Source organism: Elgaria multicarinata, chromosome 23 (genome assembly GCF_023053635.1).
Source record: "Elgaria multicarinata webbii isolate HBS135686 ecotype San Diego chromosome 23, rElgMul1.1.pri, whole genome shotgun sequence".
NCBI classification, from domain to species: domain Eukaryota; kingdom Metazoa; phylum Chordata; class Lepidosauria; order Squamata; family Anguidae; genus Elgaria; species Elgaria multicarinata.
This window is the reverse complement of record NC_086193.1, coordinates 6,243,852-6,264,711: the sequence shown is the minus strand read 5'-3', so window position 1 is coordinate 6,264,711 and position 20,860 is coordinate 6,243,852. Positions and strand designations below refer to the sequence as shown.

Sequence of the window (20,860 nt, the reverse complement as noted above, 5' to 3'; positions counted from 1 at the left end):
CTTTTACTCAGTTTCTTGAGGAAGTTACTTGTCCCTTGTGACTAGGCACACCCCTACGCCAGCCATTTTGCGGTGGTGCCCACGACAGTATCTCAGATTTCTAAATGAGCCCATGGGTCCGAGCCTTTTGGAGGCCCTTGGGGTAGAGAAATATACAGCGGTGGCCAAAATTGTGGACGCTTTTTGAAATGTTCATGTTTTGCAACTTTGCATGCTCATAGAAAATGTTCTGTTTCACGAAATTCAAATGTTTATCTATCAATTGAAAGAGAATTTAATGCTGAATTCAATACAAAAAAAAAAGAATTTAAATATTTGCAGTACAAAAAAAGTTATGCTTACTTTAGTCTAAAAACAAACCCAGGTGTGATTGGGTGAAGACATGGATTGGAACTGCAAACCCTACTGGCCAATCACAGCCCTTCTTCTGGGGACCAATCCCATGGGAGTAGCTGCGATACATCATGTTTCAAGTTAGGGAAAGTCAGTTTTGCGGTTTGTTCTGTGACCGAAGCGCAATTGGAGATTGTATGAATATTTGAAGTATCATAGAATCATAGAATAGCAGAGTTGGAAGGGGCCTACAAGGCCATCTAGTCCAACCCCCTGCTCAATGCAGGAATCCACCCTAAAGCATCCCTGACAGATGGTTGTCCAGCTGCCTCTTGAAGGACTCTAGTGTGGGAGAGCCCACAACCTCCTTAGGTCACTGATTCCACCGTCGCACTGCTCTAACAGTCAGGAAGTTTTTCCTGATGTCCAGCCGGAATCTGGCTTCCTTTAACTTGAGCCCGTTACTCCGTGTCCTGCACTCTGGGAGGATCGAGAAGAGATCCTGACCCTCCTCTGTGTGACAACCTTTCAAGTATTGGAAGAGTGCTATCATGTCTCCCCTCAATCTTCTCTTCTCCAGGCTAAACCTGCCCAGTTCTTTCAGTCTCTCTTCATAGGGCTTTGTTTCCAGACCCCTGATCATCCTCGTTGCCCTCTTCTGAACACGCTCCAGCTTGTCTGCATCCTTCTTGAATTGTGGAGCGTACGTACACTTTTAATTTGAGTATTTCTCAAATGAAAAGTGTACGTACGTCCATCCTAAATAAAGCCATGGCACCAAAGAAAAGAGTTGATTGGACACCCAGGAAAAGAAGCTGGGTTGTTGTATTACGCGAATCAGGTCTTTCAGTTGAGATATAAACATTGGAATTTCATGAAACCAAACATTTTCTATAAGCAGGCAAAGTTGCAAAACGTGAAAAGTTCAAAAAGTGTCCACAATTCTGGCCGCCACTGTAAACTAGGGTGACCCTATGAAAAGGAGGACAGGGCTCCTGTATCTTTAGCAGTTGTATTGAAAAGGGAATTTCAGCAGGCGCTATTTGTATATATGGAGAACCTGGTGAAATTTCCTCTTCATCACAACAGTTAAAGCTGCAGGAGCTATACTGCAGCTACACTGTGACCAGATTTAAAAGAGGGCAGGGCACCTGCAGCTTTAACTGTTGTGATGAAGAGGAAATTTCACCAGGATCTCCATATATACAAATGACACCTGCTGAAATTCCCTTTTCTATGCAACTGTTAAAGATACAGGAGCCCCTGTCCTCCTTTCCATATGGTCACCCTATTGTAAACTTCCATTCCTTATTCCCAAGCAGGCATCTACGTGTTGAATAAAGAACTGGGAACTAGCAAGCAACGTCCGCCTCATTCTTCCAGAAAACAGGAATCTCTGGGCTCAAACATACATTACTTTAAATGTGTGTCTCCCATTTTACTCTAGCGCATGTGTAAGGGCCCCTGATCTGGCCCTGGCCCTGAGTACGAGGGTTGAGGGGAGGCATTTAAAATCTTTATCAGGGGGCCTGCACAGGAAAAGAAGATGTGGCACATTTTAAAGCCGTGCCTGTGCTGGCCCTGATAAGTAGGGTCATCCCGGGAGTGCAAAGACAGGACAGATGCGCTCAGCGATGTTACCAATCGATGGCAGAAGAATGTGGCTGGGTCATCTGGATCTTGCTCGCTAAACAGCTTACCCCGTCTTCTGAGCCGTTCCCCAATTCCTGATCAATATGTGGGCCACTAAGCCCCCCCTCCTCCCGTGCCCCACGCCTTTGGCCAGCCGGGGGGGTGCCCTCTTGTTTGCCTCGGCTGTCGACAAGCCTGCACAAAATTAAACTAAAAAAAGGCCGTTCAAAAGGCAGGATCAATCATTCCTGATCACCCCTGACCCCATGGCTTCGGAGCTCTAAGCTGCACAGACGCCCCGTGAATGCCGCACAGCGGGGGACCCTCGGCCTCATGCTGAGATGGAACTCCTCGGGAGGAGGACGCCGGAGCGCACAGCCCAGAAGGGCTCTGCCCCTCCTCTCCCCTCCTGCTGCACCGCTCTGATGCAACAATCTCCTCCAAGTCTCGGGGCGAATTGTAAGGGCTGAAGGAAGGGGTGAGAATGCGGGGTACAATGGATCTGTTGCCCCAATGTTTGGGACATTGTGGGCATTGCAAGGACGGAGGTTTCTGAGCATGTGCAGAAGGCCATTTCCTCAGACGGCCAGAGCTGGGTCCTGCAGCTTCATTGCCTGTGTACTCATTCCTCAGGGAACCTGCAGGCAAATGCATCCCCAGGTGAAGCTTCACCTGGGGTTATTTTATATCGGCCATCCAAACTCATGCATGTAGCTTCATAGAACCATAGAATAGTAGAGTTTGGAAGGGGCCTATAAGGCCTTCGAGTCCAACCCCTTTCCAATGTGAATAGCCACCACCGGATTTCTGATGCTGCCCATTTGGGGCTGGTTTTTACACGGGCGTGTTGTTTCTTGGTTTGTAAATACAAGAAAGATGTCCCTCCTCTCTCATAATGCATTCATTCCACTTCAGAAACAAGACAGTGCGAGTTCTTTCTCTCTCTCTCTCTTTCTCTCTCTCTCTCCCCCCCTCCAATTCTGGCTTGGGTCCAGGTTATCTGAAAGACCGTATTCTCCCTTATGAGCCTGCCCGTGTTTTCAGATCTTCTGAGGAAGCCCGGAAGATCTCAAAGCCCTATGAAGAGAGACTGAAAGAACTGGGCATGTTTAGCCTGGAGAAGAGAAAATTTAAGGGAGACATGAGAGCACTCTTCAAATATTTGAAAGGTTGTCCCACAGAGGAGGGCCAGGATCTCTTCTCGATCCTCCCCGAGTGCAGGACATGGAATCATGGGCTCAAGTGACAGGAAGCCAGATTCTGGCCAGACATCAGGAAAAACTTCCTGACTGTTAGAGCAGTGCGACAATGGAACCAGTTGCCTAGGGAGGTGGTGGGCTCCCCCACACTAGAGGCCTTCAAGAGGCAGCTGGACAACCATCTGTCAGGGATGCTTTAAGGTGGATTCCTGCATGGAGCAGGGGGTTGGACTCAATGGACTTATAGGCCCCTTCCAACCCTACTGTCAGTAGGTCACTGGTTCCATTGTCGTACTGCTCTAACAGTCAGGACGTTTTTCCTGATGTCCAGCCGGAATCTGGCTTCCTTTAACTTGAGCCCGTTATTCCGTGTCCTGCCCTCTGGGATGATCGAGAAGAGATCCTGGCCCTCCTCTGTGGGACAAACTTTCAAGTATTTGAAGAGGGCTATCACGTCTCCCCTCCATCTTCTCTTCTCCAGGCTAAACATGCCCAGTTCTTTCAGTATCTCTTCATAGGGCTTTGTTTCCAGACCCCTGATCATCCTGGTTGCCCTCCTCTGAACACGCTCCAGCTTGTCTGCGTCCTTCTTGAATTGTGGAGCCCAGAACCGGACGCAATACTCTAGATGAGGCCTAACCAGGGCTGAATAGAGAGGAACCAGTACCTCACGGGATTTGGAAGCTATACTTCTATGAATGCAGCCCAAAATAACATTTGCCTTTCTTGCAGCCCTATTGCACTGTCGGCTCGTATTCAGCTTGTGATCTACAACAATTCCAAGATCCTTCTCGTTTGTAGTATTGCTGATAGGATTAGACAAGGAAAAATGGCAACGTGGGGAATTTCCCCCTGATAACTTGCTGGTGCCTCGGTTCCTCCATTTTATTCTGCCCCGAAGATAATGCCAGATTTGGGGGGAAAAGAATGGTGGGGGTCGGTGCTGAGGCTGCAAATGGAGTGGGGGGGGGGGGAAGGCAGCCTTTCAACCCAAGGCATTCTTTTAGCCTAATCCACACTCTGAATGGTGACAAACAGGGACGGACAGAAATAAGCTTAAGCCTTCTCAAGTCCCTCTGGAGAGGAAAAAGTAACTTTTAATCCAGCTGATCTTTGGTTAAATTCGTATTCGATGGGGGCTGGAGAAGAGCGGGTGGGGAGGATGGCGTGGGGGTGGGGGTTTGACATGTACAAACCCACCCACCCCAAATCTGTTAAATAGCAGAGGAGAAGAGAAACGGGAGCCAGTTTCACAACGCCGCCAGGGGAAGAACGTCTCTTGGATCCGGTGAGTAAATTCGGGGTGCTCAGAGGAACGGGCAGCAATCGGGTTTTGGACTGGGGATGAGTGTGAATTCTTAGGAAAGTGCCAAATTCAGAGACATTCTTTTAGTTTGGGCTATTTAAGACTCTAGTTTTAATGGTCTTATAGGCGGTGGCAGGGTGTCTTTATGTGGCAATGCACTTACTACTTTTACTCTGGACTTAATAGTCATAGAAACATAGAATAGGAGAGTTGGAAGGGGCCTACAAGGCCATCGAGTCCAACCCCCTGCTCAATGCAGGAATCCACCCTAAAGCATCCCTGACAGATGCTTGTCCAGCTGCCTCTCGAAGGCCTCTAGTGTGGGAGAGCCCACAACCTCACCAGGCAACTGATTCCATTGTCGTACTGCTCTAACAGTCAGGAAGTTTTTCCTGATGTCCAGCTGGAATCTGGCTTCCTTTAACTTGAGCCCATTATTCCGTGTCCTGCACTCTGGGAGGATCGAGAAGAGATCCTGGCCCTCCTCTGTGTGACAACCTTTTAAGTCTTTGAAGAGTGCTCTCATGTCTCCCCTCAATCTTCTCTTCTCCAGACGAAACATGCCCAGTTCTTTCAGTCTCTCTCCATAGGGCTTCATAGTCGTACACCCCCACTCCCTTCAGAGGGTAAATATGTATTACTTCCTTTCTGTTCAAATGTATTAAGCCAGCCACGCTGCCTTTGTCCCTTCCTCCTTTTTCTGCTGAGTAGTAGGGCGACCCTATGAAAAGGGCGACAGAGCTCTTGTAGATTTAACAGTTGTATTGGAAGAGGAATTTCAGTTGGTGTCCTTTGCATGCAGGCAGCACCTGGTGAAATCCCCTCTTCATCACAACAGTTAATGCTGCAGGAGGCCTGTATCTTTAACAGTTGCATAGAAAATAGAATTTCAGCAGGTGTCGTTTGTATATATGGAGAACCTGGTGAAATCCCCTCTTCATCGCAACAGTGAAAGCTGCAGGAGCTATACTAGAGTGACCAGATCCAAAAGAGGGCAGGGCTCCTGCAGCGTTCGCTGTTGTGATGAAGAGGGGATTTCACCAGGTGCTGCATGCCTAAAAATGCCACCTGCTAATACAACTGTTGAAGATTAGGGCTGTGCACCCACCAACCTATCTGCCTCAGAGGCTGGTTCGGAGCCCCCGAAGCAGTCCCGGTTCGATTCGTTAGTGATTCGGGGGTTGTCCGATCCGCTTCGGCGCTGAAGCCAAGGTGAAATTCGGGCCCTCCGAGGCAACTCGGACTTTTCTGGGTGTCTCCCCTTCTCCACTTATCTGGTGCCTCCTCCATCTGCCGCCGCCGCCCTTCCGGGCTTCTGCATCGGCATCAGTGGAAGCCACCGGACACAAGTACAGTGGCACCAGAGGCAGGAGGCGGAGGCAGCAGGTAAGGGACCCACTGAGGGCCGGCTCCGAAGCACCGAGGCGGCCCAAAGCTTCGGGGCCAATTTGCTTCAGCTTCGGGTTGGCTCGGGCTTCGCCAGAACCAGCTCAGATTCAGGGCCTCGGTCCGAGGTGGAGCACAGCCTTATTGAAGATGCAGGAGCCCTGTCCTCCTTTCCATAGGGTCGCCCCGCTGAGTAGCGCCCTGGACTCCTGCTCCAAAGTCCTGCCTGATGGCAGTATTGAGTTCTGCCTTCGATGACGCTCCTGTCACCTCATTCACAGCCATTCACAGTTCTATCGGAACTTGCTTCGTTGCAATGACTCTGATTAACGTACGCGTCTTGCAGCACCTAAAAAGAGTGGACCGTGGCGGCGGCTTTCGTGGACTAGGGCCCAATTGGTAGCACTTGTCCAGTGCTGATGAAGTGAACTGATAGTTCAGGAAAGCTGCTGCAATAAATCTGTTTGTCTTTAAGTTGTGATGAGATTCCCTGTTGTAAGTTTCTTTTCCCCTGAAATGGACTAACTTAATCACGCAATCCTTACCAGATCAGTTATGGTGGCAGGATTTTCCTTTGCTTCTAGCACAGAACTTTAAGGAGGCTCGTGTAATCATACTCCGTTTTAATGTTTATTATGTGTTTTTATATGTTTTATTGGTCTGTTGGTCTGTAATAAAAGGAATTGAAATTGATTGGCCAAAACCTGCAGGAAATGAGGAGCAGGACTTCCTTTTGCTTCTAGTACAGAACTTTAAGGAGGCTTCATGCAATCATACTCTGTTTTAATTCCACGTATTTTAAATGTTTTCATATGTTTTATTGGTCTGTTGACTGTAATAAAAAGAATTGCATTGACTAACTTAGCTAAAACCCTGGAATAGCTCAGTTTAAGAAGAGCGCTGCTGGAGCCAGCTACCTGCCCGCCAAAGTACAAGGCACTAGTTTTCTACCAGTGCCCACAAGATGCCCTTGAGAAGCTCACAAGCAGAGCAGGGAGGCAGCAATGCCCGCCCCCCTGTTCTTTGTCTTCAGGCTCGGGCATCAACAGCTAGACTGCCGCTGAGCTCGGAGGTTCTTTTTAGCTCTCAGGCTGATAGCCATGGGTAGAGCTCTTCTCCTTTGGATTTGTCTAACAATTTCTTTCCAAGGCGATTGACGAGCTGTACATGCCTGATGCATCCCCTCTGACTGTTCTTGTTTAACACAGAACAGTCCCTACTTTCCGGTCTGCGGGAAGCTCGGAGAATGGCAACAAGGGAGAGGGCCTTCTCAGTGGTGGCCCCTCAATTATGGAATGATCTCCCCGCCGAGGCTCGCCTGGCGCCAACGCTGTTACCTTTATGGCGCCAGGTCAAGACCTTTCTCTTCTCCCAGGCATTTAACATATGCTGAGTTTCTTAACTGACCCCAGAATAGTTGTCTGTTTTTGTTTGTATTTTATGCTTTTTATGGTAACTTCAAGGCTCGACTTCTGCAATGCGCTCTTCATAGGGCTACCTTTGTGCCTAGTCCTGAAACTTCAGTTAGTTCAAAATATGGCAGCCAGGCTGGTCACTGGTACACCTAGGAGGGACCACATTACACTAGTTTTAAAATCTCTTCACTGCCTGCCAATTAGTTTCCGGGCGAAGTATAAAGTGTTGGTTATCACCTTTAAAGCCCTACATGGTTTGGGTCCAGGTTACCTGCGGGATCGCCTTCTCCCGTACAATCCGCCCCGCACACTCAGGTCCTCTGGGAAGAATTTACTCCAGCCAACAAAAACAAGGCTGACAACTATTACCCAGAAGACCTTCTTCCCTGCTGCTCCCAGACTGTGGAACAGCCTGCCGGAGGAGACTCGTCAACTTAACAGTCTTTTAGCACTTACGAAAGCTATCAAGACTGATCTCTTCCGGCAGGCCTATCCAGTGGGAATTTTAGGATGTTTTTAGGGTGTTTTAATAGTTTTTAATTCAGTTTTATGTGTTTTATGCTTACTGTTGGTCCCCGCCTTGATCCAAACTGAGAGGCGGTTAAAAATTTATTATTATTATTATTAGAATGCATCAAGCACAGCAGGTCTGCTCCATTTTAAAGGGCTGTTAGGGACTGGCAGGTGGTTTCATTTTCATAAATTGTGCTTACATCTCTCCCCCACTTTTCTATGCCAGGGAAACAGGGCGCCATGTACCACCTAAGTGGGCGTGTTGCTTATCCACTCCTTGCTGCCCCATCGCTGCTGTATACCTTGCAGCCCACTCAACAGGTGTCTGAGTGCTGCCCCTTCCTGTCGGCACCCACGACCCAAGCCTCACCTCTCTGCAGTGTCCCCACGACAGATCATTTGGCAGGTAACTGGACTCGTGCTTCGGGATGGCTGTGCGTGTGTCCGCTTCCATTGATACCAGTTGTGCTGACTTGGTGTGTCCCCCCCCGCCCCAATACGCCAGACTATAGCCCATGCTGGTTCAGGTTAATGGCTGTTGTCATCCAACACAATGGCCCCGTTCAGAAGACACCTTCAACCATGGCTTTAACCATGGTGGTTAAGCCCGAAAGCCGGGCCATGTTTAGAAGACACCTTAAACCATGGCTTTAACCATGGTGGTTAAGCCCGAAAGCCGGGCCGTGTTTAGAAGACACCTTAAACCATGGCTTTAACCATGGTCATTACGCCCGAAAGCTGGGCTGTGCTCAGAAGACACCTTAAACCATGGCTTTAACCATGGTGGTTAAGCCTGAAAGCTGGGCCGTGTTCAGAAGACACCTTAAACCATGGCTTTAACCAGGGTGGTTAAGCCTGAAAGCCGGGCCGTGTTCAGAAGACACCTTAAACCATGGCTTTAACCACGGTGGTTAAGCCTGAAAGCTGGGCTGTGTTCAGAAGACACCTTAAACCATGGCTTTAACCATGGTGTTAAGCCCGAAAGCCGGGCCGTGTTCAGAAGACACCTTAAACCATGGCTTTAACCATGGTGTTAAGCCCGAAAGCCGGGCCGTGTTCAGAAGACATCTTAAGCCATGGCTTTAACCATGGTGTTAAGCCCGAAAGCCGGGCCGTGTTCAGAAGACATCTTAAACCATGGCTTTAACCATGGTGTTAAGCCCGAAAGCCGGGCTGTGTTCAGAAGACACCTTAAACCATGGCTTTAACCATGGTGTTAAGCCCGAAAGCCGGGCCGTGTTCAGAAGACACCTTAAACCATGGCTTTAACCATGGTGGTTAAGCCCGAAAGCCGGGCTGTGTTCAGAAGACACTTTAAACCATGGCTTTAACTAGGGATGTGCTCCGCTTCTAATCGGACCAGAGAAGCAGTAGCGGAGCGGGGGGCTTCACCTGCCCTTAAGGCGGAGGCGAAGAGGATTGGGGGCCGGCGGAGCGTGGCGAAGAGGATCGAGGTGAAGGCGGATCCTTCGCCTCGATCCAGAGCTCTGCCGGAAAGGTAAGTGGGGTTTACCGGGCCCTGCCGCTGTCGCTGTCGCCCATGCGGCGACAGCAGCAGGGCCCGGTAACCCCCCCGCCCTCCTCCTTACCTGCCTCCGTCCGCGGTCCGTCAGCGTCTCCAATTGAGCCCGTGGTTCCAGCAGGAAGTCTGGGCCGCACTTGCAACAGCATCCCTGACAGAGGGTTGTCCAGCTGCCTCTTGAGTGACTCTAGTGTGGGTGCCCCCATGCCTGACCCCATTTTGGATTGCAAAGGCCGGGGCATAGAACTGGGAGCTGTACAGTTGACAACAGAGGGTGCCTGCTGTTTCTCTAAGCTTTGATAAACTTTGACAAACATGGACAACCATCTGTCAGGGATGCTTTAGGGTGGATTCCTGCATTGAGCAGGGGGTTGGACTCGATGGCCTTGTAGGCCCCTTCCAACTCTGCTATTCTATGATTCTATGATTCTATGTCAGATGTGCTCTTCTGCTCTGTTAGGAAGGTTCAGTCTTATCTGTCTTTGCTTCTGCTTTTCTCCCGCTTAACACCGCCCCCGTAAACCCACAACATTCAGACGTCTTGCTGGATCTGCGCTGTGGACTCCATCAGAAACAGCGGAGGAGCAGGACGGCGTTCACGGAGGAGCAGCTGAAAGTCCTGGAGACCACTTTCGAGAGGACCCAGTACCCTGACGTGGGCACCAGGGAGCGCCTGGCGGTGTTTGTCAACCTTCCGGAAGCCCGGGTTCAGGTAATCGTGGTAACACCGCCCCCCCCCCTCAAACACACACACAATTCCTTTGCAGAGGCCATGTGCGCAAACAGCCTCTCAGAATTCACGGATTGCGATTGCTAACAACAACAACCCCCAATCCCTTAAATTGTTTAATATGATCCTAAGGGAAGGCATCGTGTGTTGTTTTTCTGTAATTTGCGCAGTTTCAGGCTGCCGCAATTGCGTAATGTTGGATTTGCGCAGGATTTTTAGGAGACAGTTTGCGAGCAGCTGGTGTAATGAAAGATGCTACACCTCGTGAGGCTCAAATGCCAGAAATGGGCGATACCGTATTTCTTCGATTCTAAGACGCAATTACCCCCCTAAATAAAGAGCTCTAAAAATGGACTGCGTCTTAGAATCGATGGCATCTTAGAATCGAAGAAATACGGTAAAACCCGAAATCCCTTAAATGCTAGACTGGAAGAATCAGAGTGTGCCCACCTCCATCACAATGTCCCTCACAGCCATGGGGGAAGGCGAAGGGAGGTGTCAGGGCGGGCACAATAGCGGAAGAGAAAACGAGAGGAGATTTCGCAAGGAACAGCAGCAGTACGAGGACGTGCAAGCCAGCACAGGTGAAAAGGAGCACGAGCGGAAATCGCGCACACGTGAAAGGGACCAGCGCTCGACGCGCGAATGAAACGAAGGCGGGTAACGCGGAGGCAAACCAGGACGAAAATGGTGGTGTGATGGAGCTCTAAATGACCTAGCGCCACGGTGGATCCACCCCCGGGGCTTTCCTCTTGTCAAGACAGCCCCATGGTGGAAATGTTCAAGTGAAGATGGAGGAATTCACAGATTCGCAGAGTTGGAAGGGGTTATAAGGCCATTGAGTCCAACCCCCTCCTCAATGCAGGAATCCACCTTAAAGCATTACTGACAGATGGTTGTCCATCTGCCTCTTGAAGGCCTCTAGTGTGGGAGAGCCCACCACCTCCCTAGGTCACTGATTCCATTGTCGTACTACTCTAGAACCATAGAATCATAGAATAGTAGAGTTGGAAGGGGCCTCTAAGGCCACTGAGTCCAACACCCTGCTCCATGCAGGAATCCACCCTAAAGCATACCTGACAGATGGTTGTCCATCTGCCTCTTGAAGGCCTCTAGTGTGGGAGAGCCCACCACCTCCCTAGGTTATGGGTGCCATTGTCGTACTGCTCTAACAGTCAGGACGTTTTTCCTGATGTTTTGTCGTACTGCTCTAACAGTCAGGACGTTTTTCCTGATGTCCAGTCGGAATCTGGCTTCCTTTAACTTGAGCCCGTTATTCCGTGTCCTGCACTCTGGGACAATCGAGAAGAGATCCTGGCCCTCCTCTGTGTGTCAACCTTTTAAGTCTTTGAAGAGTGCTATCCTGTCTCCCCTCAGTCTTCTCTTCTCCAGGCTAAACCTGCCCAGTTCTTTGCTTGTCTTCCCCTTACAAAACCTCCCCTGAAACAGAAAGCGAGTGTCATACTTAGCAACCTTTCAGTTCATAATAGAGACATTCCTGTATAATTTGTAACACCCTGTGACAGCAAGAAAGTCTCAAGCAGCCTCATAGTGTACACTGCTGAACCCCAGCCTGTTCTATTTATGCATTTCTTCCAGTCCAATCGTGATGTGGTCTGATACGTAACTGCCCGGAGCACCTTTGTAATGGGATGTTTTCCTCTAAGAATATCAGAACTAAAATAATACAATTCTTACCCACTTATCAGGCCATTGCAATGCTCCTAAGTTTGGTCTAGAAGGTCCTGTTGATGCAGCCAGGATAATACCAGCAGAAGGTTATCACCAGCATATCAACTCTGGGCTGCTGCAGGAATGGCACTGTCTGCCTACGTGCTGCTGGACTAGGTCTAAGATTTTGAAAGGTGTTTACAAAGCCATAAATAACTCAGGATATTTAAGAAATTGCCTGATCCCCTACCAGCCTGCTGAGTTACTGTGCTTATCAGGAGATATCCACCCAGTGGTACTGAAGATATTGGAGGTTCAGTTAGTCCATCATAGAATAGTAGAGTTGGAAGGGGCCTATAAGGCCATCAAGTCCAACCCCCTACTCAACGCAAGAATCCACCTTAAAGCATCCCTGACAGATGGTTGTCCAGCTGCCTCTTGAAGGCCTCTAGTGTGGGAGAGCCCACCACCTCCCTAGGTCACTGGTTCCATTGTCGTACTACTCTAACAGTCAGGAAGTTTTTCCTGATGTCCAGCTGGAATCTGGCTTCCTTTAACTTGAGCCCGTTATTCCGTGTCCTGCACTCTGGGAGGATCGAGGAGAGATCCTGGCCCTCCTCTGTGGGACAACCTTTTAAGTATTTGAAGAGTGCTATCATGTCGGTCCATCATGGTCTTCAGTACCTTCACAGCTACTGTCTGGAAATGCTCCTCATCTGCTGCTACTCTCTGAGCCGTTGTTTGAGGCCACCCTAAAATTTGGCAATAATAATAATAATAATAATAATAATAATAATAATAATAATTTATTACATTTTTATACCGCCCAATAGCCGAAGCTCTCTGGGCGGTTCACAAAATGCAAAACAAGGATCTGTTCTTGATTTTCAAACAGAACACAAGACAGAAAGTTCCTTGAATCTTAACAACAAGGATTACTCAGCTCACAGTTTGGCCGCACAGCCCTGGCTTGACGCATCAGGAGCGCTTCTTTTAAGCCAGTGGTTCTCAACCTTCCTAATGCCGCGACCCTTTAATACAGTTCCTCATGTTGTGGTGACCCCCAACCATAAAATTATTTTCGTTCTTCTCTACACGATCCATTGTCATGGGATGGTTTGCTAATGAAAATAATACATAACAATAGCTTTAATAATACAAAAGATGATACATGACATAGTTCAGTCAATACAGTTTCCTAAACCATCGGAAATATGTGTTTTCCGATGGTCTTAGGCGACCCCTGTGAAAGGGTTGTTCGACCCCCAAAGGGGTCCTGACTCACAGGTTGAGAACCGCTGTTTGAAGCCCTTCAGATATTCCAGCTGAGAACTGCAAATGCTTCCTTCCGCCTTGGGGGCCATGCTGCCAGTCCACATGGAGAACAGCGCTGTGCAGTTCATGCGCTTGGCTTCTTTTCTCTTTGGGTGAGGGCGAAGGTGATGAGAAAAGACGAGGAGAATGGAGGTAGAAATGCTACCCCAAGGAACCAGGGGGGCGTTAGAAGGCCAGCCCCCGCCCACACCTCACCCCCAGCCATTGCGACGCTGTCTCTCCACATTGCCTCCTTGGCTCGCAGGCTCCAACAAGGCCTCAGATGCTGACACTATAAATAATTATTTATATAGCACCATCAGTGTACATGGTGCTGTACAGAGTAAAACAATAAAATAGCAAAACCCTGCCGCAGAGGCTTACATTCTAATAAAATAGGGTGACCATATTTGGTAAACCAAAAAAGAGGACACCTAGTGTGCGTGTGGGGAAGCAGCTTTCTGAGTCCTGCAGAAAGTACGTTATTCCCCCACCACCTTAAAGAACCCGATTGGCGTGGAGGAGGGGAAAGGATTTCATTCTGCACCACCACCATCCACTCCAATGGGGGCCTTTTCTATAATGTCCACGAATGACCCACTTTCCCCTTTAAGACCTCAATTGGAGCTCGGGGTGGGGGAATGATGTGCCTCAAGAAAGCATGTCATTCCCTCCTGCCATGCTAATGGCAGCCTTAAAGAGGAAGGTGTGTCATTCCAGGACATTATTGAAAATTATAGAAAATCCCCCCTGACACCATGGAAAGAACAAAAACCAGGACAAATCCGGGGAAATCCTGACAGTTGGTCACCCTAAATAAAATCATAATAAAACAATAAGAAGGGGAAGAGAATGCACCAAATAGGCACAGGGTAGAGTAAAACTAACAGTATAAAAGTCAGATCAAAATCAAGTTTTACAAGCTTTAGAAAAAAGAATATATTTATAAATAAATGTATTTATTTATTTCTTACCTGCCTCTCCCTTTGGATCGAGGCGGGGATCAACATTAGTACAGGAATCAACCAATCTTAAAGGTCCAGACCTAATTGCATAAGACCGCTAGGTTGGGGTAGAACATTCCTTCCATTGGTTGAGACGTTATTTCGAGCACTCAAACGTGCAATTTCCCTGCCTGTGCTTGAAAGTGGCACAGTCCTGAAGAGGGCTATCCTATGTCTATTTTCCTCCCCCCACCCCAAGTATGCCATCAGTCTAAGCCATGCATCTTGTGTCTTCCACCACCCAACCTGCCTACAGGTGTGGTTCAAAAACCGCCGAGCAAAATTCCGTAAGGGCCAGGTTGGGCCGCTGCAGAAATCCCACCACGCCGAGTCCCTGAATGCTACTGGGAAAGGAACAAGAGGAGAAGATGGAATGGAAGCGAACCATCCGCAGAGGTCCTGGGTCCCGCCTGCATCCAAGAGTAGTGCATTGGGTAGAAAATGGTTTGCCGTCTCCGTAATGAAGAATAGCGCAGAAGTCCCTCTACAATGTCTTTCGGGGGACATTTTGAGAGTACCTGGAACTTGCCCCCTGGATGTTGGATCAGCACAGAGAGAGATCAGGAGGAGGCAGGTTTTGGGACTGTGCTATGGGTCACCGTTGCCTTTGCAGGCTCCTTGGCTGTCTGCTTAGGGGGGAAACATTGTCCTTCTAAGACATCATCTTGACTTCCCTACCCATGACCCATGAAGCCTGGCCCTTAGTGACGCCCGTTAGGCTGCGCTGTCCACACAAGCGAATTTATCAGGTCGGCCGGGGGTTGAATTGCGTGCCGTCTAAGGAAAGATCAGGGTGCTTGGGACATTTTAGTATACAAAAAAAGGCAATGAAGGGGATGGAATCATAGAACCACAGAATCATAGAATAGTAGAGTTGGAAGGGGCCTACAAGGCCATCGAGTCCAACCCCCTGCTCAATGCAGGAATCCACCCTACAGCATCTCTGACATGGTTGTCCAGCTGCCTCTTGAAGGCCTCTAGTGTGGGAGAGCCCACAACCTCCCTAAGTCACTGATCCATTGTCGTACTACTCTAGAACCATAGAATCATAGAATAGTAGAGTTGGAAGGGGCCTATAAGGCCATCTAGTCCAACCCCCTACTCAATGCAGGAATCAGCCCTAAAGCATCCCTGACAGATGGTTGTCAAAGATGTGACTGAGGTTTGTATGGTGAACTATCTATGGTGAGGAGGAAGTGAATAGAAAGACATGAATAGAGTTGGCAGTAGGTAGATCCACCGGCAGGTTGAGGAAGTCGTATTAACTTGGGGAACTCACCGGCACAGGATGTTCCAGGGGTTTACATGGGTTTGGCAGGTCCAGCACTTCTGGAGGGCGCCATGTTGGGGAAGGCTGGTTTTGACATCAGACTATTGGTCCATCCAATTCAGTTTCATCTACTGCAGGGGTGTTTAATGGTAGGCCTGCAGGCCAAATCCGACCATCTGCGGTCCTAATCTGGTTTTCTAAATGGCTGGACTGCCTCTGCTTAGGTTTCGATACAGACAGGAACAGCTTGAAGTTAAAATATGCTGGTATACTGCTCCTGCCTCTTCTGCCGTCAACTCTGTCCACCACTGGGAGGTGTCCCCAGAGTTTCTCATGAATTGAACTCGGCCCTTGGACTGAAAGAGATTCGACACACCAACTGGAAGTGGTGGTTCTTAGTTGCAGGTAGAGGACTTCACCAGCTCTATTACTTTTAACTTCATGCCACGGACCTGTTTCCCTCGAACAATCCCCTACAGCGCTAAGCTGTCGCCGTTGTTGTTAGCTAAATCACACCCCGGGCGGCAAAGCTCCTAAGATCCTTTGCATACCAGGAAAGGGATTAAGGGCGAGAAACTTAAAAAAAATTCATTAAAAAATCAACGGATGACCCAATCCGATTAAAATTTGGTATGCTTAAAGCCGTCCCTAATATCTTTTACCGTGCCAATTTTGATGTCTTTATCTTTAAAACTTCCGCAGATGTATGCATTTGTTTCATTGGTGGTTTAAACCTATCAAATCCTCCTCCTGCGCCCCCAGTGGCCGCTTGGAGAACAACAAATGATTCGCTCTTAAAAGGGTATCAAAATAGGGCGGGTCTTTTGGCTTTATAGCGCAATTAAAGCAGGACGCCTGGGAGTGCTTCACAGTCAAAGCAGGTTATAAGCTGGAAAACTTTGGATGTCCTTTGCACGCAATTCGCAGCGATTTCGCAGTATAACGCTGGTGTGATGAAGCCTTCAGTGTGAACTGCCCAGAGTGCTTCGGCTAAATAAATAAATACATTGTATCAGTTGCTTAATTGGAAATTCTTCCTGGCTGACCCCATGCACCAACTCCCGTCCCGTCCTACCAGCTGGAATCCTGAGATTTGTTTACTAGTCAAGATGGCAGCAGAGAGGGGTACGGGGAGAAGGGAAAAGCTGCAGATGAAAGGCAGGGGAAACATAAATCCTTTCCTCTTGCTGCCCGCCACGTCTCCCCTACAAAACGACAAACACGGAGGGGTTGTTTTCAAGTTGGTTGCTACGCATGCCCTTTCACTTTGACATGGGGTGGGCTACACTCCCCATGCAATGAGCGTGCTTCTAAGCTGCAGGAGCCCTGCCTAGCGTAACCAGATACAAAAGAGGGCAGGGCTCCTACAGCTTTCACTGTGGTGATGAAGGGGGAATTTCACCCGGTGCTGCACGCATCCATACAAAGGACACTGGCTGAAATTCCCTTTTCTCTGCAACTGTTAAAAGATACAGGAGCCCTGCCTAGCATGGCCAGATACAAAAGAGGGCAGGGCTCCTGCAGCTTTCACTGTGGTGACGAAGAGGGAATTTCACCCGGTGCTGCACGCATCCATACAAAGGACACCGGCTGAAATTCCCTTTTCTCTGCAACTGTTAAAAGATGCAGGAACCCTGCCCTCCTAGCTTTAGAATCATAGAAAGTAGAGTTGGAAGGGGCCTCTAAGGCCATCTAGTCCAATCCCCTGCTCAATACAGGAATCCACGCTAAAGCATCCCTGACAGAGGGCTGTCCAGCTGCCTCTTGAAGGCCTCTAGTGTGGGAGAGATCACAGCCTCCCTAGTAGCTTCACCCCACGTACCTGTTTCCCTCGAATTATCCACTACAGCGCTAAGCTGTCATTGTCCTTGTTGTTGCTAAATCATGCCCCAGGCAGCAGCGCTCCTAAGATCCTTTGCAAAGGGTTTAAGGGGGGAAATGTAAAAAAATCATTAAAAATCAACGGATGACCCAATCCGATTCAAATTTGGTATGCTTAAAGCTCTCCTTAATATCTATTACTGTGCCAGTTTTGATGTCTTTATCTATAAAGCTTATGCAGATGTAAGCATTTGTTTAAATTTTCTTTAAACATATCAAATCCTGCTCCTGCGCCCCCAGTGGCCGCTCGGAAAACAACAAATGATTCGCTCCAAAAGTGGTAGCAAAATACCTCAATACTTTTCCCTTTATAGCACAATTAAAGCAGGATGCCTGGGAGTACTTCACAATAAAAGCAGATTATAAGCTGGAAAACTTCAGAGTCCTTTGCAAGCAATTCGCAGTGATTGCACAGTATAACGCTGGCGTGATAAAGCTCTAGGTCATGGGTTCTGTTGTCGTACTGCTCTAACAGTCAGGAAGCTTTTCCTGATGTCCAGCCGGAATCTGGCTTTCCTGTTTACGTCTTCTTTGATGCTAGTACGATCATACGTTACTATAACAAACTTTTCGATTGTTTTCAATTGCTGCTGTGCCACATCAGAGACTGGCATGCTGAATCAGAATAGGGCTCCATCACACCAATGATTTAATGCACTCTCGCCATGCCTGGTGTGTGGTTTTGCAGCATGGTACTCACATGCCTCTTCCCCCGCCTTTCTCGTCTTTTCCTAGAATGGGGAAAGTCTGGATTATTTTCCCCAAGTGAATTTAACGCACCCTGAAGCCTGCATGTAGTGCTGTCCTCTTGCTTTTTCCTTTGTTGGGGGCGTGTGCTGAAAGGGAGAGCTTGCTGATGAAAGGGGAGGGTGGGGTGGTTCTCCTCCACACCTTTCAAACCAAGGGGCTGAGCCGGTGTAACATACGGTACTTTTGCTGCTCCAACCCTACCCCCCTCCTTGCCCACAGCTCCCTTATTTTTAAAGATAAACAGATGAAACTTGGGACCCTGAGAGCTTTTAAGTAGGGTTTGGGGTATGCCAAGCTTGAATCAGATCGGTTCATCCCTTGATTTTTTAAATGATTTTTTTATTCCCCCCCCCCTTAAGCCATTGTCCTGCTAGCCAACCAATGCGAAATTCCACATGTTTGCATCTGTGGAGGATCGGTTTTCCTTTACTTTGATAATGTTGACCAATGTGTAAAATGTGACGTCTGAAAGTTTCAGGCTTGCAACACAACGTGCACGATTGGAATGAGGGTGAAACAGACTTCTCAGACAAATGGGTAGCAATAAAACCTTTATAGCTCAACGAGGGTTGCTCCTGTGAAAAGATTGTTAATGACTTTTTTTGTAGCAGATTTTATGCTCTTTAATTTTTTATTGAGAGATCTCTTCTGTGAGATTACAAATAATAGAGTTATTGTGCGGGAACTGGATTTGGGCCACCATTTTCCAAGATGGCGGCCGCTATGATGATTTCCCAAGATGCCCCTATAGCTCATTTTAATCTACATGGTCATAAATACCACCATACCAAATTTTACACTTCTATCACAATGGGCACAAATTTTTTTTGCTAAGCTGCTGTACTATGGCCCATTCTGCTCCCCTTATCTCCATTCCAGGATAAGTGTCCCCTGCTCACTATCTGCATGTCACGCTGCTCCTGGAGGAGAAAAAGGAGTGGTCACATCATACCTACAGTTAATCTGTGGAACTCTCTGCCACACAGTGGCCTCTAGGCCAGGAATTCCCCCCATGAGTTTCTGGAGGAAATGGTTGGCATGTCACAGCGCAATGCATTAACTATCCATTATCTACAACCACACCCGATGATATAGACTCATCCAATAGGGCGGGATCCTCTCTATTCAGCCCTGGTTAGGCCTCATCTAGAGTATTGCGTCCAGTTCTGGGCACCACACTTCAAGGAGGATGCAGACAAGCTGGAGCGTGTTCAGAGGAGGGCAACCAGGATGTTCAGGGGTCTGGAAACAAAGCCCTATGAGGAGAGACTGAAAGAACTGGGCATGTTTTGCCTGGAGAAGAGAAGATGGAGGGGAGACATGATGGCACTCTTCAAAGACTTAAAAGGTTGTCACACAGAGGAGGGCCAGGATCTCTCCTCGATCCTCCCAGAGTGCAGGACACGGAATAACAGGCTCAAGTTAAAGGAAGCCAGATTCCGTCTGGACATCAGGAAAAACTTCCTGACTGTTAGAGCAGTGCGACAGTGGAACCAGTTACCTAGGGAGGTGGTGGGCTCTCCCACACTAGAGGCCTTCAAGAGGCAGCTGGACAACCCTCTGTCAGGGATGCTTTAGGGTGGATTACTGCATTGAGCAGGGGGTTGGACTCGATGGCCTTAGAGGCCCCTTCCAACTCTACTATTGTATGATTCTATGGTTCTAGAGTAGTACGACAATGGACCAGTTACCTAGGGAGGTTGTGGGTTCTCCCACACTAGAGGCCTTCAAGAGGCAGCTGGACAACCATCTGTCAGGGATGCTTTAGGGTGGATTCCTGCATTGAGCAGGGGGTTGGACTCGATGGCCTTAGAGGCCCCTTCCAACTCTACTATTGTATGATTCTATGGTTCTAGAGTAGTACGACAATGGACCAGTTACCTAGGGAGGTTGTGGGCTCTCCCACACTAGAGGCCTTCAAGAGGCAGCTGGACAGCCATCTGTCAGGGATGCTTTAGGGTGGATTCCTGCATTGAGCAGGGGGTTGGACTCGATGGCCTTGTAGGCCCCTTCCAACTCTGCTATTCTATGATTCTACTGCTTTAAAGAGCTTTATAACAGTTTTGACAACTGTTGGGGCCCAGGACACACTCCATACACAGTTGTCAAAGCTGTTATGAAGCGCTTTAAAGTGCTTTAAAGCAGTAGCGTAGATCCGGCCCAGATTTAGATTCACACTTTAAGGAACTAAATTAGGCATTTCTCAAGAGTGCAATGCCCACTCAACGGAGTGAAAAAACAGAGCAACACAGCCAAGGCTGGTATTCAGGCCAGGCTGGTACTACCAGCAGCCAGACCGACAAGAAAACACACACACCACCACTCCGCTTTATTTCAGCAAGAAATTGTTGAAGTTCAAGAGATTCAATTCTAGTTCCTGTGGTTTAAATAAGGCAAAGGTTTGTTTTTTAAAAAAATTGCACCACCTATGTTAGTCTATGTTATATAGACTAATATAACCTATATATATATAACCTATATAACCTATGTTATATAGCACCATGTACATTGATGGTGCTATATAAATAAATAATAATAATAATAAAGTCTGCTCTCTATTGCAATGATAAGTGCGAAAGCAAGGGAAACCCCGTAGGGGAGTAAAAAATAGCCAAAGGCAAGGGTGGAACCAAGCAATCTTCAACAATAATATTAGTAAAAGTTTTATTAAAGTGCCTGGCATTTGCCTCTCTTGCAGCCCTATCGCACTGTTGGCTCATATCCAGCTTGTGATCTGCAACAACTCCAAGATCCTTCTCGTTTGTAGTATTGCTGAGCCAAGTATCCCCCATCTTGTAACTGTGCATTTGGTTTCTGTTGCTGCACAAGCGATTTATTGCACACTCATTACTGGTCACTCCCGGAATTTTGTGGGGCCTTTTCATGATGCCGTCAACCTCTGATGCTTCTCCCGGAGGTTTCTGCCATTTTATA

The 20,860-nt window shown here is 48.2% G+C and overlaps 1 protein-coding gene across 1 annotated transcript; it reads left to right on the top strand.

Annotated features, from left to right (window-relative positions):
* Positions 1–3,171: 3,171 nt before the first annotated feature.
* On the top strand, positions 3,172–14,659 carry LOC134413196 (diencephalon/mesencephalon homeobox protein 1-B-like; the record flags this gene model as incomplete). The annotated part of the gene is made up of 3 exons (XM_063147326.1): positions 3,172–3,180; positions 9,878–10,018; positions 14,282–14,659. Coding segments are annotated over 3 exons (528 nt in total), but the record flags the coding sequence as incomplete, so codon positions are not given.
* Between the last annotated feature and the right edge of the window lie 6,201 nt (positions 14,660–20,860).